At 42.0% G+C, this 25,739-nt stretch overlaps 6 protein-coding genes across 11 annotated transcripts; all 6 read left to right on the top strand.

Annotated features, from left to right (window-relative positions):
- The first annotated feature begins 6,867 nt into the window (after window positions 1–6,867).
- LOC108011103 (UDP-glycosyltransferase family 303 member B2) lies at window positions 6,868–8,592 on the top strand. Its single transcript, XM_017076173.4, has 2 exons — window positions 6,868–7,155; window positions 7,220–8,592. The coding sequence occupies exons 1-2, from the start codon at window positions 6,900–6,902 to the stop codon at window positions 8,590–8,592; spliced, it is 1,629 nt and encodes a 542-aa protein (XP_016931662.4). The 5' UTR covers window positions 6,868–6,899.
- Window positions 8,593–9,045: 453 nt separating this feature from the next.
- Window positions 9,046–10,700, top strand: LOC108011086 (UDP-glycosyltransferase family 303 member B1). Its single transcript, XM_017076152.4, has 2 exons — window positions 9,046–9,307; window positions 9,364–10,700. The coding sequence occupies exons 1-2, from the start codon at window positions 9,046–9,048 to the stop codon at window positions 10,668–10,670; spliced, it is 1,569 nt and encodes a 522-aa protein (XP_016931641.4). The 3' UTR covers window positions 10,671–10,700.
- A 241-nt stretch (window positions 10,701–10,941) lies between these two features.
- Window positions 10,942–12,704, top strand: LOC108011099 (UDP-glucosyltransferase 2-like). Its single transcript, XM_017076167.4, has 2 exons — window positions 10,942–11,265; window positions 11,348–12,704. Exons 1-2 carry the CDS (start codon window positions 11,004–11,006, stop codon window positions 12,631–12,633), a joined length of 1,548 nt encoding a protein of 515 aa, XP_016931656.4. The 5' UTR covers window positions 10,942–11,003; the 3' UTR covers window positions 12,634–12,704.
- A 240-nt stretch (window positions 12,705–12,944) lies between these two features.
- On the top strand, window positions 12,945–13,632 carry LOC108007789 (UDP-glycosyltransferase UGT4; the record flags this gene model as incomplete). Its single annotated transcript, XM_065865973.2, has 2 exons — window positions 12,945–13,259; window positions 13,328–13,632. Coding segments are annotated over exons 1-2 (567 nt in total), but the record flags the coding sequence as incomplete, so codon positions are not given.
- Window positions 13,632–14,722, top strand: LOC139352909 (UDP-glycosyltransferase UGT5-like). The gene has a single exon (XM_070995626.1). The coding sequence runs from the start codon at window positions 13,663–13,665 to the stop codon at window positions 14,677–14,679; it is 1,017 nt and encodes a 338-aa protein (XP_070851727.1). The 5' UTR covers window positions 13,632–13,662; the 3' UTR covers window positions 14,680–14,722.
- A 2,116-nt stretch (window positions 14,723–16,838) lies between these two features.
- On the top strand, window positions 16,839–25,496 carry LOC108011083 (esterase B1). 6 transcript variants are annotated; one of them, XM_065865960.2, is made up of 9 exons: window positions 16,945–17,174; window positions 18,680–19,004; window positions 19,083–19,253; window positions 22,607–22,711; window positions 23,215–23,351; window positions 23,411–24,309; window positions 24,370–24,539; window positions 24,600–24,880; window positions 24,937–25,496. In XM_065865960.2, exons 3-9 carry the CDS (start codon window positions 19,101–19,103, stop codon window positions 25,124–25,126), a joined length of 1,935 nt encoding a protein of 644 aa, XP_065722032.2. In that variant the 5' UTR covers window positions 16,945–17,174; window positions 18,680–19,004; window positions 19,083–19,100; the 3' UTR covers window positions 25,127–25,496. The 6 variants fall into 6 exon arrangements, with proteins under 6 accessions (XP_036674417.3, XP_065722032.2, XP_036674416.3 ...); XM_036818522.3 differs by lacking the exon at window positions 18,680–19,004 and having other exon boundaries at window positions 16,839–16,989; XM_036818521.3 differs by lacking the exon at window positions 18,680–19,004.
- Window positions 25,497–25,739: the final 243 nt, after the last annotated feature.

The following is a 25,739-nucleotide window of genomic DNA, read 5'->3' as shown; positions in this document are numbered from 1 at the left end:
ACGGCAGCAATGCCAAGAATTTTGGGAATGGGGATGGGAAATAAAAATGTAATTAATATAAGTTTCAAGTGATATAAATTTCATGAAATTCGTACTGTTTATGGAACACAAGTTGTACTATTATTTGTTTTGATGTATGTATTTGAGCCAAAAATTATGTTTTATCTATTTTGAAAAATTCTTTGTAAAAAACTAAAGGTAAAATGAAAGTTTATTTAATATTTTAACAATATAGTTATAAGTTTTAGAGACAGCCATCACATTATGGGGTTTCAATATAAAAACTGTTAGAAATCACATTATTTTGTAAAATATAAATATATCATCGTTTTCTCGTATTTTATAACACGTACGCTAGTGCTGTCGAAAGTAAGCTATAACACACTTTATTGAAAACCATGAGCTACATGATTTTGTGTCAGTAGCGATGGTCTCTAGGTGAACTGGTTTCAAAATGGCGTGGACTTCTGTTTACGGCCTGCTTTTCCCGAGCATTTCATTTAATTCTCGGCACTTAACTTGAACTCCGTTCAGTCAGTTCCGCCCCTATATCCTGACCCCCAAAAAGCTCAAAGTGGCCGCCAGCGCGTCAACATAACATTTTTCGCTTTATAAATATTTGAACGCTTAAAAGCTGGCAAGGACCCGTTGGAAAAGCAGAAGAGTTGCAATTGCAGCCGAGAGCTCACAGCTCCTCTGCCTGTTTTTGCCTGGGTTTTCGTCTGGTTTTTCCTCCTGCTTTGGATGTTTTGGCCAATTTCCCTGTTTTCGCCCGGTTTTTCAGTTTTCAAGGGGAGCAGAGGCTGGGGCGCAGGCAGAGGCGATAATCGCATGAGGTTGAGCGCTTTATTGGTCCCGCTTATGCTCATAAAAGTCGGCCAGCCGAATGGACTGAGTGCATCCGATTCGCACGCCAGAGATTTGGGGCGGCTAATTGGAATTTGTAGCCGGCAATTAGAGTACTCGCAGGCCAAACACGAGGACAAAGAGCAGCAGCACGGCAGCTGACACTTTAAGGCCATTGCGGATTGCATTTGCGTTTGCATTTCGCCGGTCCAATAACAATAATGGCCACCATAAGAGCCGGGAGCCACTGGGGCGACCAGCTCATCCTGCGACCTTCCAGCGGCCTTAGTTTGGCATTAGTTTGTATTATCCTCGAGCGGGGGTGGAGCAGCAGCAGGAGGGGGAGCTGCCCCCTGCTGTAATATTGTTATTGCTGGCATTATTGCGCTCAATGTGGCACAAAAGTTGCCTGCCACAAAGTTGGTGCAGAACTTTCAGCCGTGCCTGCTTGACATATAAATTTTAATTTCTCGGCTCGAGTGGAAAGTGGCAGCGGAACTTTGCGGCCAGCCGCAGAACACAGAACACAACACACAACAGAAGCCAAAGGCAAACACACAATCAGAAGCCGAAACTAAAGTTGCATTGGCCACACTCGAGAGGAGAGCAGCTGGGCTCTGCTCTGCTGCTGGTTCTGGAAAAAAGCCCGGTCGGCGGTTCAAGGCCGTGGTCCGAGCCCTGAAGCCCCACAGCCAGCATCAATTTATGAGGCAACACCACTGGTTGCCATCCCAGTGGCACCACCAACAAACTGGGAACTGAAAGCCCAAGCCAAAAACCCCACCGACAGACAGCCCCCGCCAGCAAAACGTAATTTATTGAGTCTGACGCTTGTCAGCGGCGTGTGAAGTGGCTGCCAGCAGCAGCTGCCAATTTCTGGGGGCCAGGCTCCATCTTCTGGGCCAAGTTTACGCTTAGGCTGCCGCAACGAACCCTTTGACAACTTTTGGGCCCGAACGGAAATGAAAGGCGATGGCAAACATTTGCCGAAACTATAGGTGGGCCGTCAAAAGTGGCAATGCCTTGATGAGATTACCAAGTTAACAGTTGCCCTCTCAAGCGGCTAATTCCACAGAGAAAAATCCACAAAATTAATCAATTTTTGGGTTTTGTCAAAAAATCAAAGCCAAACTTTATGCTTTATTTCAAAAAAGGATTTAAAATTATTTAATTTGAAAAAAAAATTGTCAAATTAAGAATGACTGTTTTGATCAGCAAACAACATAAGCTAACGATATGCATCACTTCTGGGTAGATTTTTTGGGATATCTAAATTTTGGTCAATTTTCGACTTTTTCACATCACATTTTTTTGCAAAAAATGGTAAAAAAAAAAGTTTTTAGGTTTGGACGCCAATCGATTGATTTTGATAACGAGTTCAACGCGGTATGACACTTCATTTTTGGACAATATTTATGTTTGTTTCGTCCAAAATTCTGAAGTTTTTTGTCGAAAAATTTGGATTCAAATTATGATGCAAAAACAGGAACTTTTTCGTGTGTTATTTTGTCGTTATTTCCATAAATAAAGTGCCAGAGCAATAAGAATGACTGTTTTGATCAGCCAACAACCTAAGCTAACGATGTGCATCACTTCTGAGTAGATTTTTGGAAATCTAAATTTTGGCCAATTTTCGATTTTTTCATAAGGGGTTACACCACATTTTTTTGCAAAAAATGGTAAAAAAAAAAAGTTTTGAGGTTTGAACGCCAATCGATTGGGAATTTGATAACGAGTTCAACGCGGTATGACACTTCATTTTTGGACAATATTTATGTTTGTTTCGTCCAAAATTCTGAAGTTTTTTGTCGAAAAATTTGGATTTAAGTTTTGATGCAAAAACACGAACTTTTTCGTGTGTTATTTTGTCGTTATTTCCATAAATAAAGTGCCAGAGCAATAAGAATGACTGTTTTGATCAGCCAACAACCCAAGCTAACGATGTGCATCACTTCTGAGTAGATTTTGGGAAATCTAAATTTTGGCCAATTTTCGATTTTTTCATAAGGGGTTACATCACATTTTTTGCAAAAAATGGTCAAAAAAATAAAGTTTTTAGGTGTGAACGCCAATCGATTGGAAATTTTATAACGAGTTCAACGCGGTATGACATTCCATTTTTGGACAATATTTATGTTTGTTTCGTCCAAAATTCTGAAGTTTTTTGTCGAAAAATTTGGATTCAAATTTTGATGCAAAAACAGGAACTTTTTCGTGTGTTATTTTGTCGTTATTTCCATAAATAAAGTGCCAGAGCAATAAGAATGACTGTTTTGATCAGCCAACAACCTAAGCTAACGATGTGCATCACTTCTGAGTAGATTTTTGGAAATCTAAATTTTGGCCAATTTTCGATTTTTTCATAAGGGGTTACATCACATTTTTTGCAAAAAATGGTCAAAAAAATAAAGTTTTTAGGTGTGAACGCCAATCGATTGTAAATTTTATAACGAGTTCAACGCGGTATGACATTCCATTTTTGGACAATATTTATGTTTGTTTTGACCAAAATTCTTCAATTTTTTAGCGGAAAATTTGGATTTAAATTTTGGTGCGAAACCAGGAACTTTTTGGTGTGTTTTTTTGCCGTAATTTCGATAAATAAAGTGCCAGAGCAATAAGAATGACTGTTTTGATCAGCTAACAACCTTAGCTAACGATGTGCATCACTTCTGAGTAGATTTTGGGAAATCTAAATTTTGGTCAATTTTCGATTTTTTCATAAGGGGTTACACCACATTTTTTTGGAAAAAAAGGGGTCAAAATAAAAATTTTCTACTTTGAATACAGATTGATTGATAACTTTATTACGAGCTCAACAAGGTATGACATTCCATATTTGGACCATTATTTCTCTTTTTATGGTCAAAAACAAGGTGGAAAATTGAATATTCAAGACTTTTGGGTTGACCACTATTTTAAACAATCTTAATATAAGATCACAAAGTGTATTTGCCTCCTTATAAGAATACCTAACATATAAATGACTTAAAAAATCTAGCAGAACACATTTCCCCCAAATTATAAAAAGAATGAAAAAGGAAACTAATAGTGTTGCATTATTTTTTCTCTGTATCACATTCCTTGGAAAACGGAACCGGAAAGGGAGAACGACACATTAAAGACTCCCCACCTTTCCGGCCCCGTCAGCCGCTATCTTCATCTGGCGAAGGCACTCCTCCCTTTCTCCACGCGGGAGGCACATCCTCCAGATGTCTTCTTGGCGTGGAACAGAGCCCGCAGCCAAGTCGAAAGACAACTGCGGCTTTTATTGTTTCCGCTGTTGACATTATCACGGCAGCGACACCTGCCGGGCGGGCTCGGCTAGCGTTTTATTGTTTTGCGCCTGATGCAATGTGACAGCCCGCCCTTATTTCGTCCCCACTTACTTGCTCGCGTGCGAGGACATCAGGCATTTGCACACAGCTAGCAGCTAACAGTCAATATTGCGCATACGCCGCGTGGCTCCATTAAGATAATTAAAAGCCGTCGAGTCACGCTGCAGTTGGCCAAAGGATTAGGTCGATAAGGCGGGCCAAATGCGGCAACAAGTCAGCAAGAAGAGGAAGTATCCTTCGGGACGGCCAAGACGCTCTATTAACCAACTGCCGCTGAATAATTAGACAGCTTCCGCTTTCGTTTCCGCTTCCGGTGGCGTCTGCTCGCATAAATTACATCGTCTATTGCCAGAGGCAAAAAAAACGACAGCCTTCAACTGAGAGGTCCTTAAAAAATCAGTAGCCCAGCTGCTGCTGCGGTCTGTTTTCCCAAGGACAAGGAAAAGTCGACAACCCGGCTTTTGTCATCGCCAGTTGGCGGCAAATTGTGATTTAGTGCGGCGCATTTCTTTTCAGCGCCCCGCGGTCCGAATCAAAAGTGCATAAATATTGCCAGCTCGAGTTGCCGCATTGATATCATTTACATTTCCGTCGGAAGCGTTTACACGACTGTCACTGCTCTTATTTATTATGCATTCGGCTGCCATTGAAGCCCTATTTTTTGCACACACCACTCAATTACGAATGCACAATGCTTCGGGGGCAAAAACGCTAACTGGAATCCATCTAAATTACTTTGGAACGATGATTGGATGTCGATTAAAAAGATGGCAAATTGAGCACTACAATTTAATTACCAAAATTGACGGCGGCAATTTCGGCCAAACTCGAGTAAATTGCCCGACCGTTACAAGCGAAATGCCCAAATGGGAAATCCTTTGTTAGGGGTTCGAATCAATGATATCGTTCAGTGGGAAAATAAAGATAGAGCTGGGAACAGCAAAACATTTAATACATGATACTGCTTCAGAATCTATAGCCTTATTAAAGCCCCGCCTTTTCAAATATACATGTGTTTTATTTGTCAAATCTCTGTCATATCTGTTGCCTGATATGCCAGTCCTCCAAAAACATTACAGCCATCAACTCAGCAATGCAAACGCTTGCATTTTACGAGAATTGTTTATTTGGAGTGCAACGATGCATTGTTGCCACACTGATCCCATTTTGCCATGTTCATGGGGCAACCGTCAAAGGGACAACAACTCCCAAAAAAGAGACCCGAAAAGAGGAGCCATAACCATTTTTTATGCAACGCTTTTTGCGGTCGCCGTTAACGCTGATTTATGAGTGTTAAGTTAATTTGGTCTGCCATCCCCCCACGCCCACGAATCCCTGATTGGGCCGCCATCCCCGGCCGCAGTGCATCCAGGTCCCACTACTTCATCATTCTAGGCAGCAGTTCATGCAACTCATGCATGTTTGAACGGCACCACCGCCCACATAAACTCACCCACCACCCACAAGACCACCCAGCACCACCCACAACCACCCAATCGAAACCACCCGAACTGCAGCCAGCAGGATGCAAATAGAGGCTCCGTTGAAATGCACTTTGAGTTATAGTCAAAATATAAAACGCACAGTTGCATTTACGAGGCCATAGACTGCGCCCGGGCAAATGGAGAGCGATGGCATTTTACACCTTCACCTGCGGGGGCACTAAAAGGTTAAATGCTGAATTATCCGACATTCTTGCGGGGTCATGCGAGTGCCAAGTCGGCTACTATGTACTCCAAATATCACCATGTCAATGGTAAATTCATTCATTTATATTTATCCAAGTACGTTCAATAACTTCATTCATAAAATACAATGCAATTGCAAAGGAATTGAAATTATTGCCCTTACTGTTTAACAAGAGTTACAAATAACCATATTTAAGAAGTTATCCTAAAAATAAAAATTCTGAATAACAAATCACGCAGACAATGTTCGTAGAAATAGTTAGCTTGTATATTATTTACTGGTATTGTATCCCAACGCTTTAAATATCTATAAACTTGTAGTTGTTAGGTAATCCCATCTATTATAAACAAAACCTTTGAATTTAAATCAAAATAAAAACCACTTATATATCGCAAATAAAATTTAAAACCATTCCAGCATTGAATTGTATTATCTTTTTTAGAGCAACTTTGAAATTTAAATTTTGATCGATTCGCCCTATTTATGTCTAGAAAGGAAATCTATCTTGCCTATAATTATGGTAAAGGTCTTCAAAAGTATGGGAAACGCGGTACAAAACACAGACCTTTATACGTACCGCCCTCTGTTCAGGATAAATAAGAATAAGTGAAAATCCCATCTAGATGGCAAACAATACCATGTTGGCGAGGGCAAAACACCCTCCTAGATGGCAGTTTAGTCGATGAAAGAACCCCAATAGATGGAAAAATCAGAGCATGCGTAATGTGGGTGGTTAAAAAAAGAGACGGATATTCCGATTAAAAGTAGATAGCTATAGCTATCAAAAGAAAGAGAGCACTCTATAGTATAAAAGGAGGTTTTTGAATATAATTTCCCAGTTGGCGCCAAGGAAAGTATATATTCTCAAGTTATCAATCGTCAAATTATCTAAACATACCTGTTATCAGCTAATTTTATGGCTCTCACTGAACTGGAAAGCACTTTCTGGGGTAATCAACCAAGTTCAGATAAGATTGCATTCAGTTTGGGAGAGAGCTCCGGCATGAGCTGACTTACTGTGTAAAAATGCGCCTGGGCTGTGCTTGGCTGGCGCTTGGCCTGCTTTTGCACCTGAATCTTCACCTGGACGTGGGTCTGGCGGCCAATATCCTGGGAGTTTTCCCGTACCGCCTGCCCTCTCCTTTTCAGATGGTAAGGCCCCTTGTGAAGGCTCTAGTTAAGCGGGGTCACAGTGTTACAATGATCACACCATTGGGTTATTTACCCGACATCGAAGGAGTTCGTCACATACGAGTGCCAGAGCTGAATAAACTCATGGATGGTGAGTCACTTGCAATGCTCCTAACATGTTATGGTGAATAAACTTAATTTCAAAATCCCAACAGATCTAATGGAAACAGACAAATTTCTGGACTTGTTGGGCAGTAAATGGAGGGAGGGTCGTCTGACTGCTAAGATCCTTTACAACGTTTCACATGCCATCCTCGGCAATGATGGAGTCCAAAGAATGTTGCGCGACAAAAGCGAACGGTTCGACATGATCATTTTGGAGGCCAGTCACCTGGATGCACTTTACGGGTTGGCCGAGTTTTACAATGCTTCACTGGTCGGGGTTTCTTGCTTGAACATTAACTGGAACATTGACTATTTGGCGGGAAATCCCGCTCCAAGTGTTTATGAACCCGTTTCCCCGATAGGATTCGCTCTTGATTACTCACTCCTTAGCCGATGGCACAATTGGATTTATATAACGGAGGAGAAGCTTCTGGAGCGCCTTGTATTTAGACCCTCCCAGCTGAGAGTCTTCAAGAAGTTCTTCGGCTATCCGGCACAAAAGCTTAATGAGCTAAGGGAACGATTCTCTATAATCCTGGTCAACAGCCACTTTAGTATGGGAAGGGTGCGTGCGAATGTACCTAACATCATAGAGGTTGGAGGCCTTCATCTAAGTGAGCCCCCGGACCCCTGTGATAAAGAACTGCAAAAATTTGTGGACGAAGCGAAGCACGGTGTCATATATTTCTCCATGGGCCTGGACGTAATGGTTAAATATCTGCCAATCAATATGCAGCAAACTCTCCTGCAGACCTTTGCTAGGCTAAAACAGCGTGTGGTTTGGAAGAATGAGTTCTCCATGATGCCCAACAAATCAGAAAACATATATGTGATCGATAGAGCTCCCCAGCGGCAGTTACTCGCCCATCCCAATGTGCGGCTTTTTATAAATCATGGCGGATTACAGAGCGTGATAGAGGCGATAGATAGTGGAGTTCCGATGCTGGGATTTCCACTCTTCTTCGATCAGTTCAACAATTTGCATCGGGTGCAGTTGGCTGGAATGGCCGAGGTCCTGGACACCAATGATTTGAACGCAGATACTCTCACCGAAACTATCAGGGAACTACTCGAAAATCCTAGCTATTCCGAAAGAGCAAAGGAAATGTCAATATCCTTCAGGGATCGACCTATGAGTCCTCTAGATACTGCTATTTGGTGGACTGAATATGCCCTACGAAATCGGGATACCAACCACATGCGACTCAATATGGAGGAGATTCCTCTGATGCGATATTATAGACTGGATACGTTGCTCACCTTTGGAATTCGCTTTGCATGCGTCTTAGGATCGATTACCTTTCTGTGCTGCAGATTGTATCAGAAACACCGGAATAGACAGAGACGCCTTCTTGAGAGAAGAAGAGCTTTCATGCAAATGCAGATACGAATGATGATGCTTGAATGTGAAACCGCCTCTTAGACTCCATAAATTTGTAATCACAAAATCAGGTAAATTATTTTTAGACCTCGTAGTATTTTCGATCGTTGACTGATATCTGTCTGCGATCGTGGTTTTCTTTATCTCATAAACAGTTCATATCTTATCTATTCAATTGTTTGGAATAGTAAGGCACCAGTTGTGACAAACAAATGCCTATTTACATCTTTATATTAGAGTTGAAAAATTTTTTTAAATTCTTATTAAATGGACATTTTGTTGTAAAAAGTCCTTGTATTACCTTTTTTTGCAGAAGAGTGTAAAACCAAAAAAACTTTCACATTCCAATCAAAAGTTTAACAAGCAATATTTAACGACCTATTTTGTTGTTACTGCTTGTCAATGATATGGAACCTTTATGGTTTCGTAAAAGGTAGATTAGATTGTGCTCATTTGAGGACAGAACTCCGACATGAGCGGACTGATATAGTGAAAATGCGCCTCGGGTATTATTGGCTGGCACTCGGGCTTTGCCTGTTCTTTCAACAGGATCTTCACCAGGACTTAGTACAGGCAGCCAATATCCTGGGAATATTTCCTTACCACATTATTTCGCCCTATTTGGTAATGCAACCATTTGTTCGTACTTTAGTAAAAAGAGGCCACAATGTGACTCTTATCACACCTGAGGGCATGCCAAACGATCTGAATGGAGTTCGCCACATACGAGTTCCCAAGCTGAATATACGCATAAAGGGTGAGCAACTTTCTATAGAAATGAATACAAATCTGTATAATTTTCTTTTATTACAGAAATGTTAGAGTCTGATCAAGTTCTTGACTTTATGATTAACAAATGGACGGAGAGTAGTCTTACAGCAAAAGTGCTTTTCGATGCCTCCCATGATATTTTGAGTGATCCTGGTGTTCAAAGAATGTTACATGACCGGAATGAGAGGTTTGACCTAATCATGATGGAGCCGACTAATCTGGATGCTCTCTATGGCCTGGTGGAGTACTACAATGCCACTTTGATGGGCTTGTCCAGTGCGCGGATTAACTGGAACATCGAAGAATTGGCGGGAAATCCTGCGCCAATTGTTTACGAGCCCATCTCTCCGATAGGTTACTCCTTGGACAGCTCCTTCTTGAGCAGGATTTACAACTGGATCCATATTACGGAGGAGAAATTTCTGGAGAATCTCATGATTCGACCGGCTCAACTGCGCATTTTCCAGCAATTCTTCGGATATTCAGCGGAGAAGCTGAATGAGCTGCGGACCAGATTCTCAGTGATCCTAAGCAACAACCACTACAGTTTGGGAAAAGTTCGGGCCAATGTACCCAACATCATCGAAGTGGGCGGTCTGCATCTTAGTGAACCCCCAGAACCTTGTGATGAGGATCTGCAGAAATTTATGGACGATGCAGACCATGGTGTCATCTATTTCTCTTTGGGACTGGACATATTCATAAAGTTTCTTCCGATGGACATTCAGCAACCACTACTGCACTCATTTGCCAAACTAAAGCAACGGGTGATTTGGAAGAACGAGCTCTTCAGTGTCCCCAACAAATCGGATAACGTGTATGTTATTGAAAAGGCCCCTCAACGAAGCATTTTAAAACATCCCCAAGTCCGGCTTTTCATCACAAATGGAGGATTATTAAGTGTGATGGAGGCGGTGGACAGTGGAGTTCCTATGCTAGGATTACCGATGTTTTTTGACCAGTTCGGTAATTTGCGCTGGGGAGAACTAGCTGGCATAGTCGAGGTCTTGGATATCAATGCTCTAAATGAAGAAACTTTGACCACAACTATTCAGAAAATGATTGAGAATCCTAAATATGCTCAGAGGGCAAAGGAAATGTCGCAGCTCTTCAGGGATCGACCCATGAGTCCTCTGGATACGGCTGTCTGGTGGACGGAGTACGCCCTACGAAACCGTAATATATCTCGAATGCGGCTCAATGTGGAGGAGATCCCACTGATTCAGTACTATGGCATAGACAGCATCCTTACTTTTGGCATTCGATTTGGATTAATCGCAGTGTCAGTTTTCTTCTTGGGCTACAGCTTGTTTCATAAAAGTCGAGTCAGACAGAGATTTATGAGATGATTGTTTTAATAAAGTATTTGTTACAATCTACCACTTCCTTGATTTTTTCTTTTATATTTATTACCCTTTCAACATTTTCAAAACCATTAACATAACGTTACATTTTAAATAGTTAGATAAAGGCGCGATAAGGAATTTATTAACTGCTATCTTAACTTTAATAACAACATTTACTCAATTGAAAACCATGACCGCTCTCTTTCAATCGAAAATGTATTAGTTATCAACTTACTCGCAAATCGAACGAAACTTTCATGGTTTTTTTGACACATTAGATTAGATTGTGCTCATTTGTGATCAGAGCTCCGAAATGGACGGACTGAAAACGTGAAAATGCGCTTTGGATTTTCTTGGCTAGCAGTCGGCGTGTGCCTATTTTTCCACCCAAATGTGAACCTTAACCTGGCGCAGTCGGCCAACATCCTGGCCATATTTCCATTCCACTACGGTTCTCCTTTTTTGGTGGCGCGACCTCTGATTAAGACCCTAGTGAAACGAGGATACAATGTAACCTTGATCTCACCACAGGGCTTGCCACCCAATATCAAAGGAGTTCGACATATACGCGTTCACAAACTTAATAAAAGGATGCAAGGTAAGGAAGCTAGGGAATCCTTGTGTATTAAAACATTACCTTACTTCATGGAATTGAATAAACCTTTGTATTTTCACTTTAGAAATAATCGAGACTGACAAAATTTTGGATTTCTTGATTAACAAATGGATGGAGAGCATTATGGCTGCCACAATGTACTTCAATATGTGCCAGGATATCCTGAGCGACGATGGCGTTCAGAGAATGCTCAAAGACAAGAGGGAGCACTTTGATCTTATCATGATGGATGCCAGCAACCTGGATGCACTTTACGGCCTGGTGGAGTATTACAATGCCACTCTGATTGGCCTAACCAGTATAAGTGTCAACTGGTACACCGAAGAGCTAGCTGGCAATCCCGCGCCCAGCATCTATGAACCTATCTCTCAAATAGGATACTCCAGGGACCATTCTATACTGAGTAGAATTTACAACTGGATTCACATTAATGAGGAGAGGTTGATGGAGCATCTGGTCATTCTACCAGCTCAACTGCAGGTCTTCAAAAAGTTCTTTGGCTACTCGGACCAGAAATTCTATGAACTGCGTAACAGGTTCTCCGTGATCTTGGTTAATAATCACTTCAGTTTGGGCAGGGTGCGATCTAATGTGCCCAACCTCATCGAGGTGGGTGGGTTACATCTGAGCGAATCCCCAGAACCGTGTGATAAGGAGTTGCAGAAATTTATGGACGACGCAGAAAACGGTGTCATCTACTTCTCCATGGGCCTGGACATATTGGTAAAGTTTCTTCCGGAAAATCTTCAGCAAACACTGGTGAAGTCCTTTGCAAAGCTAAAGCAGCGGGTTGTTTGGAAGAACGAGATCTTTAGTATGCCTAACAAGTCGGAAAACATATATGTGATTGAAAAATCCCCTCAGCGACATATTCTGGCACATCCCAAAGTCAGACTTTTTATTACAAACGGAGGTCTCTTGAGTGTTATGGAGGCGGTGGACAGTGGAGTTCCCATGCTGGGACTACCAATCTTTTTTGACCAGTTTGGTAATTTGCGATGGGGCCAGACAGCAGGCATGGCCGAGGTATTGGACATAAACAACCTTAAGGAAGAAACTCTAACCAACACCATTCGGGAGCTGATTGATAACCCCAAGTACACTCTGAGGGCTAAGAAAATGTCGAAAACTTTTAATGATCGACCCATGAGTCCCTTGGATACGGCTGTTTGGTGGACGGAGTACGCTTTGCGAAATCGGGATGTATCACACATTCGGCTAAAAGTGGAGGAGATTCCACTTTTCCTCTATTATAGAATAGACCGCTTTGTCCCTTTTTTCCTTCGATTTGGATTGATCGCGGCATCGGTGATCTTTTTGGGCTTAGTTTTCTTCAGAAAATGTGTGTAAGGCGATTTAATAAATCGAATGTATTTCAACTTTAGAATAAAGTGAAAAATGGTTAATCTTTTAGCCGTGTCCATATTTTCTTTTATTTATTTTTAATAATAATAGGTGATTTTTGAACCCTTCGCCTTTTGTTGTGTTGTTATATTATTTAAAGCTTAACAGATTTTTTACGGTGTAAAGAAAAACAGCTGACACCTAATAATAGCATTTATTGCAGAGAAATAAGTACTCTCTTTAAAAACAGTTGAGTTCTCAGTTAATGCTCACCGATTCAACGACAAATTTTTGGTTTCCTCGTCACCTTAGATTAGATTGCGCTCATTTGTTAACTTTACTCCGACATGAGCGGACTGCATTTTTAAAAATGCGCCTCGGATTTTCTTGGCTGGTGGTTATCCTGTACCTGTTACTTCAACAGGATATTCATCAGGATGTGGCAGAGGCAGCTAACATCCTGGGAATATTTTCCTACCACCTTAGTTCGCATTTTCTGGTTCTACGATCGTTTTCAAGAGCCCTTGTTGAACGAGGTCACAACGTAACATTGATTACACCAGAGGGAATGCCGCCCGATATCGATGGAGTTCGACATATTCGCATTCCCAAGCTTAACAAACGCGTTCAAGGTGAGTTAACAAGTGTAGTTACATCGAAGAGATATATTAAAAATATTTGAAATGATTTAAAAACGCAGAAATCATAGAGTCAGACCAGTTTTTGGACTTCTTTGGTAACAAATGGATGGAGAGCGTGTTGGCCGTTTCAATGCTTTTCAACATGTCCCACGATATCCTAAGTGACGATGCTGTTCAGCGGATGCTACGAGATGGGAGTGAACATTTCGACCTGGTCATGATGGAGCCATCTGGTCTAGAGGCCCTATATGGTCTGGTGGAGTACTACAACGCCACTCTGATAGGATTGTCCGGGGGAACTGTTAGCTGGAAAACTGAAGCACTTGCTGGAAACCCGGCTCCAAGCATCTACGAACCCATCTCCCCGATTGGATATTCATGGGAACCCTCGTTCATGAGCAAGATTTACAATTGGATCCATATCACCGAAGAAAAGCTGCTGGAAGGGCTTATCGTTCGGCCGGCCCAACTGCGCCTCTTCAAGAAGATCTTTGGATACTCTGACCTGAAGTTCAATGAACTGCGACGCAGGTTTTCGGTGATCTTAATCAACAACCATTTCAGTATGGGCAGAGTGCGAGCCAATGTTCCGAATATAATAGAGGTTGGAGGACTGCATCTCAGTGAACCCCCGGAACCATGTGATAAGGAACTGCAGAGATTTTTGGACGAGGCGGAGCACGGCGTCATCTACTTTTCGATGGGAATGGATATCTTGGTGCAGCTTCTGCCAGAAAACATGCAGCATCAATTGATGCAATCATTTGCCCAACTAGAGCAGAGGATTGTTTGGAAGAATGAGCTATTCAATATACCCAACAAATCAGAAAACATATATCTGATTAAAAAAGCTCCCCAGCGCCACCTTCTTGCCCATCCCAATGTGCGGCTTTTTATCACAAACGGAGGATTACTGAGTGTGATGGAGGCGGTTGACAGTGGAGTTCCGATACTGGGACTACCAGTGTTTTTTGACCAGTTTATTATTTTGCAGTACGTTAAGCAAGGCGGAATGGCCGAGGTCTTGGACGCCAACGCGTTAAATGTTGAAATTCTAACCAAGAACATTAGGGAGCTGCTGGAAAACCCTAAATATACACTCATGGCCAAGAAAATGTCGCATTCCTTTAGGGATCGACCCATGAGTCCTCTGGATACGGCAGTTTGGTGGACAGAGTACGTCTTACGGAATCGAGATGCCAACCACATGCGCCTTAATGCAGATGAAGTTTTCCCTTTGCGGTACTACGGATTCGATTGGCTGCTCCCATTTGGTCTTCGTTTCGGAATTGTCTTCGTATCTGTGTTCTATCTGTGCTTTAAAATATTCCAAAGAAATAGAGAAAGGCAGCGACGACAACAGGAAAGAGAGAGTGGTTTTCTACAGTGGCTTCAATTAAGATCACAATAACAATAATTTTGTATATATAAATTTATATAATATTATGTATTGATATTTCTTACCGATCTCTGTTAATTAAAATTATGTTTTTTTACAAGTTGATCTCAAAAGTGTGCTTCAAAATCTTTTGTTGGTGCTGAAATTATAGCATAAGTTTAGTCGTTACTTAAAATAATATTGTGATCATCTGCGTATCTTATCTAAATAGCTATTTGCTATGCAAAAGCTTAAAATTGTAATCGACGATTTTTTACAAATGTATTTATAAAATTTTTTTTTAATGAAAGGCTTTGTTTTAAAGTAATATTAAAAATGGGAATATGTTAAGAAAATTAAGTAAGTTTAAATTGCTTAACTATATGTACCCGTTAATCGTAGACCGTTTTATCTTGATACGAAAAGTAAAGGCTAGCATGTGTTTTAGGAAAACAGTTTTAATTAATTGTAAATTCATTATCACAAACTCTTAATCTGGAATGACGTATGTTAAAAATAAAGAACTTATTGACGTCAGCACAGCGAGATCATCCAGTTGTCCTTGATATGTGGCTTCCTCAGAGGATGCACTTCAGGTTCTGCCTTTCACCAGGCACGCTTACTGCAAATCTTCCCATCTTTTTTTAGATCTTGCATGCAGCCTAAAGTCTTTAAGTTCTTGGTGGTGTAACTTTCGTGTGCCATGGTAATTGACGCTTTGGCAAATATTTGGGGCAAACAGTAACGACAATTCGTGACACACATTTTCGGGGCAGAACAACAGACACACAACTGCTGGCAGAATGCACAAAATATGAATTCATGAACAGAAGTGAATATTATTGTGGTGGTTTTCGGTGTGTTTTTAATTTTCCGTTTCGAGGTTTATTTGCACAGTGCGGTGGCATTCTTTTGTTTACGATCTGCGCTTGGCTAAATATTAAATCCGGCTGCCGAGCACCGAAGTGAGAACAATTGCCAACGAGGTCACCAGCCTCCGAGAACGATTAATTAGTGGTACTGATACTGCATATACTATTACCGAAGATTCCCCGCTTAATTGTTCCGCTAATACCTCAACTAAATCGACTTGGGCAACCGTTTGGTTAATTAGTCGCGTTTTCTTGAAAATCTCATTTCCATCCCGCGTCTGGCATTAATTGTTAACTTTAAATTACGCTCGCCGCGTCGCCTTTACAGTTGTCATTTCATTGCCAATGGCCAGCTTATTTTCCACATCGAAATCGCATTGCCTTGGCTTATTGTGCCACAGATTATTAGTTGCATCCTTGATCTCAAACGGTAAACGAGACTGGCCATCTCTAACCCCAGTGTCAACTGCTTTTCCGCGGGCCTCATAAACGGGTTCAATTTCACGTGCCCATAGTGGTGGCCACTGGCAAATGAGCCAAGTTTTTGGATGTATTCGCCTGAAAATTACCAAAAAGGGGGGCTGGCATAAGAATACGCCTGTTTTGGGCTGGTCACCAATTGCCAAAATTGAAATAGAAATATAATTTTGCATAATTATGCGTGAGCCGGCGTGACTGCGTTACCAAAATGAGTTCGACCATAATTTAAGACCACAGAAACCAAGCTATTCAAACAAACTGTTAATCTGCTGACTGAAAGCGAATATATAACACCCAGCCAAGGGAATACCATTAGCTTTATAGTTTTTTCCAGAAATAATTGATTACTGAAAATCAATTAATCATTTGGAGGCTATTTTATATAAAAATATCAATGGTGTTTGATTCTTCCCTATACTATGAGATCTTTAAGCCAAACAAATCTATAATATCTAATCTTTAATTTTGTCAAGGTACAAAAAGATTTATGGTGGACGCTCTTGGATTTCTCAATGACTTAATTTTATAGTAAATCTATTATAATGAATCTTTAATATCCAAAATATCTATTTATCTATCTATAACATCCACTATTAGTAATATCTATCTATAAAATCCAAAATATACTTTTTCGAAGGTAAAACTAAGCTCTTGCATTTTCAGGGCCTCAATTTTTTAGTAATTCCTAAGTGGCCAAAATTAAAAGTTTTATGGTACAAATAAAAGTAGTAGCTTCTAATAGACAACAAAATTAAGGAAACAGAAATCCGCTAAGGTGAGTCCAGAATTTCTGAGGTAAAAGCTGAGCCATCTACGAATTCCGCTCATGTCGTTCAACCATTTTTACAGATCAGGCAGACTACTGGCCATGTTTTGCATGCCGCAATGGGTTAAGGTATAAGCCGGGGCAATTTGACGCTTAAGCGCACCGCTGCACAGTCGCAGCCTCAGTTTGTCGGCGACAGTCGAACGTGGAGCACGAAATATTCCGGTACGCGAGGAGTCAGAGTTTGAAATCGAAATTGAAGCCGAGATCGAATCGAATTGAGTTGAAGTTGAATCAAAGTGGCGGGCCAAAGACTCGGGCCACAAACTTGAACTTGCCCAACACTCGAATTACAAAGCCAATTACATAGTGCAGCGAAAAGTGTTCAAGTGCTTGAAATGGTGATCAAAGTAATGCCCAGAATTAATCAAAGAAATGAAAACGATTTAATGCCATCAAGTTGACACATTTACCAGTTGAATCTGTTGAAAATTGCGCACTGCAGTTGATGTCTTGTTGAGTCATTCATTCAGCAGGGTTCAAGAAAAATATGTGTGTCAAATATTTGTCTGTTTGCTGGTGAAATATTTGCACAGCCCCAGCTTTTGTTAATGAAACTTGGGGCCTCTGTGGGCATAAATAAGCAGATGCCTTTCGAATGTGCCTGGCGAATTGGAAAATAGTTTCGAATTAGTTCCGTTTTGCTGGCTGGCTAACTGGCAGGCTGTCCCGGCTACTTATATAATGGGTCAAGCGAAATTTACTGTTAAACGGCGCACGCCAAAAACCACTGGGCCATCATCTTTTGGCCAACTCTCGCTTTCTCACACCTCCGTATCTGTATCTCTCTTTCTCGGGGTTTATCTCTTCATTTCACTTCTCTCCAGCTATTTGGCTTAATTTTTTCATGTATTTTCTCACTCAATATTTACCTTTTTTGTTTTGCTCGCCGCTTACGTAAGGCGTCTTAAGCCCGTCTGGCCGGCTTCAGGCCAAGTCTGCATCCCCACCATCTCCAAATCGGCCCGAATCCCGATCCCAGTTGCCTTTCCAGCTCCCGGTGGTCAGCTGGCCAGCTTTTCAGAGTTTTCCCGACCCGTTTATACGTTTAGACCAACCAAAACAGCTGCCCCTCTCTGGCATACTCTCTCTTATTGCAATTACCAACTCTTCAATTGGCAAGCTCATTACAAAATAGCAACATTTTGGTATTGGAACAGTCGATTTTAGCCCATTCGCTACCAATTTGTATGCAGCATTTCGTAAATTCCAAGTCAAATTTGCATATGTTTCTTGTAATCATAAATGCATATTTTAATACCCCCAATATATGGCCAAGAGAAAAGCCCACAGCTGATCGGTAAATCTCTCTCTTCGGGTTTCTCTGCACATTTGCAGCTGGTTGCACAGCTTTCAAGGAAAGTGCAAGTGTTGCCATGGCATTGTCGCAACTACCAATAGCTTAGAGATCTCTGAGAAAAAGGCCAGCAGCAATGTCGTGGCTTAAAGTAAAAGAAGGAAGTGGCTCTGGGTTACTGGTTTACTGGAGGCGTGTTTATTGTGTTTATTGGCTATATGTATTATGGCCCAGTTAAACGAAACTGTTAAGGAAGCGGAACTGAATAATTAACACCCCTAGTGGCTTGGCCAAAACTTTTCCATTTTTAGTTTGATTAACAGATTTATGGTAACCAACGAAAAAAAAAAGTTCGTTAGCTTCTTTGGGACCTTCTCGCCCTGGTTTCCGGTCTTGCCATTCAATTAGTCCATTGTCATTGAGTCTGAATTTTAATGTAAAAAACATATATAAAACAAATTCATATTCATACACGCTATACCATAATGTGTGGAATAAACCTAAAGCATTATGAATTCCTAATTAATCATACGCCCTGTGAGCATGCAAAATATTTAGTGACCTCCCGTTAAGGAAAAAATAACACGGCAATATAAACAGCGGCAACAAAACAAAATGGTATAATGTCTGTATTAGTTCAAGACAAGCGTAGTGAACAAATTCGAAAATAATCGCAAGCAATTTAAATTGAGACCACCACTGGCAGACTTGTGGTGGAAAAGCTGAAAACTGAGCCAAGTTAACTGACTGTGAGCCAAGTTGAGTGGAGTCAAGCGCAAGAGCGTCTAAAGATTCGAGCCCCAGCTGTTGACATTCGCGTCTTTGTCTTGGCCCTGACCAAGAAGTTGGCTCAGAAGCGTTGCGCACTTCGATTCGATATTCGGTTCGTTTTCGTTTGGCAAACACATCTGGCCAAAACACGCTCCATCGACTAATGCATTATTCCGATTTGTTTACCCAGTCGAAAAGCAAACGCACAATGACAACCACTGGACTTCGACCACTGCTGAGCCTCCTGCTTTTGGGACTGGGCCTAATACTCCTCTGCGATGTCAGCTCCTCGATCGCCATAGCCCCCTCGACTTTTGGCACGGCTATAGCACGTGCCGGGAAGATCTCCAACCAGCTTAAGGTGAGTTCAAGAACCCTTCTTTGCATAACATACCTGCCAGATCTTAGAACAGCTTGTATAACTTAAGCAGAGACAAAAGAAGCTTTACAAAGCGTGCCAGTTTTGGCCATTTCTGGCTGACTCGGCCACTTTTTGTGACTTTGACATCGTGTCGCAAATTTGTGGTCGCTCCAAAAGTAATTCAACACCAGAGCAGACGCTGCTTTAGGGCCACCACTGTTTTGGCCAAGTTGTCTGGCTGCCGGTCACTGCATTTACATGTGCCTGCTAATGGACTTTATGGCTGACCAAATAGCAAACAAGACTGGTCAATTGCGCGGTTCTATTGTTTAAAGTTGGGGGAAGTGAAGCGCGTGAAAAAATCGTTTGGCACCTGCTAATTAGACAGCCAGTGGCCCAAAACATGTGGGAGGTCGAGTGGGGCATACAAATGAGGCTTGGCCTTCTGAATGCGAGTTTATTCAGAAGCCATTTAGAATATATGCAGCTACTTGCCAAGCCAATAGCTAACTCAACTTTGGTGCTACACGATGCCCTTTTTATACACAAATTGAATTTATTACCTCGTCCCCAATCATCAATTAATGCCCATCACGAGGATAAGTACGCCAATTAAACTATAGAAACATTTCCGTTTGCCGGTCAGATAACATTGACTGATAAAAGGCCAACATCAACGACAAGCCGGCACAAACACTACAGAATGTACATGAACAATGGCCAAAATGTCTGCTCTGTGTCATTGCGTGCCTTACATAATACAGCCATAAAAAAACCATGATTACAAACACTAAAAAACTGAACAAAACAAACCAAAAAATGTATTTAAAACACCAAACAGCCGACGGACAGACTGTAACAAGTGCAGCTCTAACAAGATGGCAAAAATGCTTTAGCAAATGAGATTCGAACTCTGTAATTCCCATTAAAGTCAGTTAAAAAAGATAGAAAGATATTACTTTAATTTGAATAAATGAATGTATTGCTCTTAATTCGGTTACTAAATTATTTGTTGCGATAAGGTCAAACAAAATGTTATACCCTTCAATTTCGGAATATCAATTATATTTAAATAGTAAAATGTTTACCATATGATTATCTGGACATAAGCATTAATTAATTAAATCATTAATTAAAATGATTTAGCTTGCATTTAAACCTCACATACCTGCAGTTTTTCAACTTACACGGTACTTTAATGACTGCCATTTGAAAGCGAAAAATCGAGGAAAATCGAGGAACAAGTGGAATTTAATTCAAAAGCCTTCAGGCAGTCGAAAGCGCAACAGTGGCAGTCGGAAGAGTGAAGCGTTGATCCCGGGTGCTTAGACTTTTAGCGGTGACTGTGTTCGTTTGGCAGTCAGTGTCACTTCTCCAGTGCGAGTTCAATAAATCAAAGTTTACGGCTCCTCGTTCCATTGCACTTGTCGGAACAACTGCAACGAATTTGTGCGGCTGTCAAGCGGTTGCATAAAACAAAAGACAACCCGAACTCGGAGTCCCCTGGCTTTTTAGCCCCCCTTTTTTCGACATCATGCCCTGCCCCCGGTATTTGGCCCGTGGAGCTGCGATCGCGGCTCTTTTGCTGGCCACCGGTCTAATTGTCTTGGCAATTTGTGTGCAGCGACCGAACAAATCCGAACCCGGCCATCGAATCATAGTCACCGAGCAGAGAAAGTCATCCGCGGAGGGGGAGGATTGGGTTTCGGGCTTGGATGGCGGTGATTTGCAAGATTTGCGGGCCAAAGCGTTTTTTTTAATCGCCACCACAACAATATCGCCGGAAAATGGGAAAAATACAGGGAGTAAAAACTCTTCCGGGTCACTGGACATGCGCCAAATCCTCCAAATGGCCAGTTCTACCACGGTTCGTATTGAATATGGTTCTTATGCAACAATTGCATCGATGCAGCGCTTTCTACCTGCATTTTATTCGCTTTTATTTTTCGACTCTCGAGCGTGGTAGCGTGAAAGCGGCACACATTGCATAATGTTTGCATTGTAAGCGGCAAAAATATTATGCCAGATTCGCAATGCAACAAGGCAGACTCTCACTCATTTGCATATTAGAGCAGCCCAAAATCCCAAAGCCTGAAATCCAAATCAAAATCGCAGCTTAAGATTGATTGGCAGACTTACATTATTTTCCCAGCACTCTCGAGCTTTATGCGTTGAACAATGACCCACTTCTTAAGCGCCTTTTAAGCCAACGTTTGTTTTGTTATCGAATACAAAAAAAAGACACACAGAGCCAACAAGCGCATTAAACAGTTATAATTAAAGCCAACATCGATCGGATCTTGATAGGAAACTGTTATAAACCAGCTACACCCACATTAGCATAGCCCCGGACCACACACAAAAAGCTGAAAAACAAACAAGACGAAATCCAAATACCTTTCCAGCAATTTAACCAGATTCCATATGGCTGGTCTTATAATACCACCAATATTCACCTAGATAGAGTATAAAGCATAGCACACATAGCACATAATTAGCATAACAACAGAGTGGTTAAGGTGAACTTGAATCTCGGTGCTCCACAGCCACCGACTGACGTCTATTTGTGCCATGAATCACAGCCAAGTATATAAGCCCATTTTGGCCCGGGACACACGCCCATTTTATTTTGGCCTGGGAACTGAGATCGGATTATATTGGATTGGCGTTTCCTCTGGCAGCACGTGACTCTCGTTGTTGGTGTTGCTAATGCCGCTGCCTAATTGCCGCAAGCCGAGCATTTGAGTTATGCAAATGGCATTTCAATTAAGCCGAGCAGTCGGTGAAGGTTGAACGTTGACAGTTAACGCCGCTGTACAAATCGGACAGCCCCAGAAATTGTCATCGAGCCCGATGAACTTGGACTGGGCCTCAGCTTTTGCACAAGGGGCTGCTGCATGTTTTGCAAATTGCTGTTAACTGCATGGCGAAAAAGAGCATTTTATGCTTAATATGGAGGGATTTAAGTTGTATGATAAATTTAAACTTTAAAAGGAAAATATACATTTCAAATAGGGGTCAATGCGATCTTACAGATATTTCATGTATTGGAAATATATGAAAAATATTATAGGACCGTAGACTTCTTAGGTGTAGACTTCGGTTAACAATGCATTTTATATTATATTAAGTTTTTTAATTTACAAATATTTTAAAAACTGTTTACGGTCCAAAATTTTTGCAATGCGAATCGATTGGAACCTCTGAAGAAGCCAGAATTTGCCAAAGCAATTCATTATTTAATTCCATTTAAAGGGAATTTAGCAGTGCATTGATAGTTTTAATAATTTCTTGAATAGCCACAACATTTTCTCTCTGTGCATACTAAAACTCTTTGGAATTTTCAATTGCAGGAGACGACGGCCTGGAAGACCTTGACATCGCATCCGAACTCGCTGGTGCAACTGCTGCCATCGAGGGCCATGCGAGTGGTGCAGGAGGTGGTGCGATCTCTGCGGGTGAGTCTCCATCTCCATCGGCCTTGACCCATGGCCAACGCAAATGCCAAGATTTAAACACAGCCTCTTTGGGCAGCCGAATTGTGGTCAAGTGGTGGCCAAATCAAATCTCAACTTGAACATGGGGCCAGCTGGCCAAACATGGACGCAGGTGCAGATTGGGGCTGAGGTCGACTCAATAGCAAAGAAAGAGCTGACATTTGCACACACCCCCTAGATGGCCACTAAGTCAAGAACCTGGCAGGTGAACGGAGGCGGGAACTGGCTTTTTGGCCATTGACCGAGGCGATTGCGCAACTCTGGCCAGGCACATGGCATACTTCTTTGCGCCGGTTCTATTCGAGTTCGCACTTCGATGCAAATTGGTTGCGCAACTCAGGTTTTTTGCATTTGCAAGTGGCAGCCAAAATTGGTGGGCCTTGAAGTAGATTTCTTGAGTCAAAATTGGTTCTTATCATTGGTTTTATACATAGACTGACATTGTTTGCTAAAATCATTCACAGAAAGAGCGTGAAATCGTGGCTACCACCTCGCTGGGAAAAGTTAGGGGTCGCTATCAGAAATATCGATCTGGAGAGAGGGGAGGCTACTACAGTTTCAAGGGAATGCGCTATGGAACAGCACCCACAGGAGCAAGAAGGTACCGGATTCTAATCCTATATAAGATAAACTTCAATGTAATAACATCTTTTATTGCAGATTCCGAGCTGCTGAGCCGGAGAAGCCGTGGTCAGGCATCCGAGATGCCTCTCGGGAGGGTCAGAGTTGTCCGCATAAGAACATGATCCTGGACACTTTCAAGGGAGATGAGGATTGCCTGTTCGTCAACGTCTTCACCACTCGAATGCCAAAGGAAGAGGAGTCCGGGGAGCAGCCCAAGCTGCCTGTAATGGTTTGGTTACATGGCGGAGGCTTCTCCTTCGGCTCCGGCAACTCCTTCCTTTATGGACCCGACTACCTGGTGGCCGAGGATATTGTCCTGGTCACCCTCAACTACAGATTGGGTCCCCTAGGCTTCCTTACAGCCGGACCAGATGCTCCTGGTAATCAGGGTCTGAAGGATCAGGTACTGGCTCTGAAGTGGGTTCGGGACAACATTGCTGCTTTTGGCGGTGATCCCAACCAGGTGACCGTTTTTGGAGAGTCCGCTGGAGCCTCGTCCGTCCAGTTGCTCTTGCTTTCGCCACAGGCCAAGGGTCTTTTCCAGCGAGCGATTTCCCAAAGTGGTTCGGCATTGAATCCCTGGTCCATGGCGGCCAGTTCAAGCCAGCGAGCAGCCCGTTTGGCCGCCAATTTGGGTTATGTGGGTGCCAACAACACCGAGGACATCCTCGACTTCCTGCGCAGGGTTCCGGCCATGAAACTGGTGGAGGCAGCTCCAACGACCATAACCGCCGAGGATCAGAGGAATAACATTGGCCTGCCCTTTGTGCCCGTAGTGGAGGGTTACTGGAATCAGGACTCCCAGGAGGAGCAGTTCTTGGAACAGCCCTTTTTGACCGAACATCCCAGCGACATGTACCATACGCAGAATTTCAACAGTGACGTGGCCTACATGACAGGCTACAATACACACGAGGCCATGCTGTTTATAAGAAGTAAGATCATCTTTTAGGATACACAAAAAAACAATAACTAATAATTATCTCTTTTATAAGGACTTCGGAAGAATCCCCAATTGCTAAGCATCATTGAGAACGACTTTGGCCGCCTGGTGCCTCAAGATTTGAATGTTACCCAATCCCACGACAGGGTGACCCGTGAGATAAGATCTTTTTATCTAGGCAGCAAGCATGTGGGCATTGAATCGGTGGACGAGATGATAGCGGTAAGTCTAAAGTAAAGTATTCCAAGCTGTTTATATTTATTAAGCTAATATCCCCGACAGCTCCTCACGGATCTTATGTTCCTCCAAGGAATTCGTAAAACGGCCCGGAACCATGCCAAATACGGAAATGCCCCCGTTTACATGTACCGCTTCTCATTCGATGGATCTTTGGGTCTCTACAAACGGATGTTGGGGATTCCCCGACCTGGAGTTTGCCACGGCGATGAGTTGGGATACCTGTTCAAGTTCGGGTTCTTCAACTTGAGTCTGGATCCCAAGTCGATGGAGGTTCAAGTTAAAAATCGCATGGTGCGCATGTGGACGAATTTCGCCAAATACGGGTGGGTAACCGGGATACGAGTAACCCTCCTATAGATATAACTACGATTAATTGCAGCTCCCCCACGCCGGACATCGAAGACCCCAGTCTGACCACCAAGTGGACTCCCATCGATCCCACCAATGTGATGAACAGCCTCAACTATATGGACATCTCGGCCAATCTGGCCATGAAAACGAATCCCGAGCCGGAGCGTCAGAGGTTCTGGGATGAGATGTATCAGCACTACAATGGTGCTGCCATGTGAAAGGACATCAAATTACCGTCACAAAACACATAACACACACCACACACTCACCCTCACACTTTCGTATTGCCATTTTGTGAAAGATCGCGCGAAACCCAGAATATTTAATTGCAAAATTCATTGTACAATTTTCGTAGTTTGTAGGAATTGTTAGTTTATACCTTTAGCTATATAATTAGCAACTAGCTCCTAAGTGTTTCAGCATTTATCCACACCAACACCTATCACTCTCATAACCCAAAGTCAAGATGTCTTTCCTTACTACACGTGTATCCACAATAACCAGGTGTAAATAGTCAGAGTCTATCTTATGCATAATGCCAACATCTAAAACACGATGTTTTTGTAAATTAAAATTATGTTATTATTATTTGTATGTTTATTTCATTGGATGGTGGGGAAACTTGATTTGCTTTGGGAAAAATTAAAATAATTGAAAATATATAATTTGAATAATGGCGCACTTCAAGTATGACCGCCTTTTCTTTCTTTCATATAATTTTTGAAGTTGATCAAAGAACGCAATCTACTTTGCATTTACATAAAGGTGGATGAACATGGTGCGTATACGTCTGTATCTTACACACGATTTCTACCCATGGTTTGAGTCATT

The sequence above is a fragment of the Drosophila suzukii genome, chromosome 3 (genome assembly GCF_043229965.1).
Source record: "Drosophila suzukii chromosome 3, CBGP_Dsuzu_IsoJpt1.0, whole genome shotgun sequence".
Lineage (NCBI taxonomy): Eukaryota > Metazoa > Arthropoda > Insecta > Diptera > Drosophilidae > Drosophila > Drosophila suzukii.
This window is presented reverse-complemented; position numbering and strand designations above follow the sequence as displayed.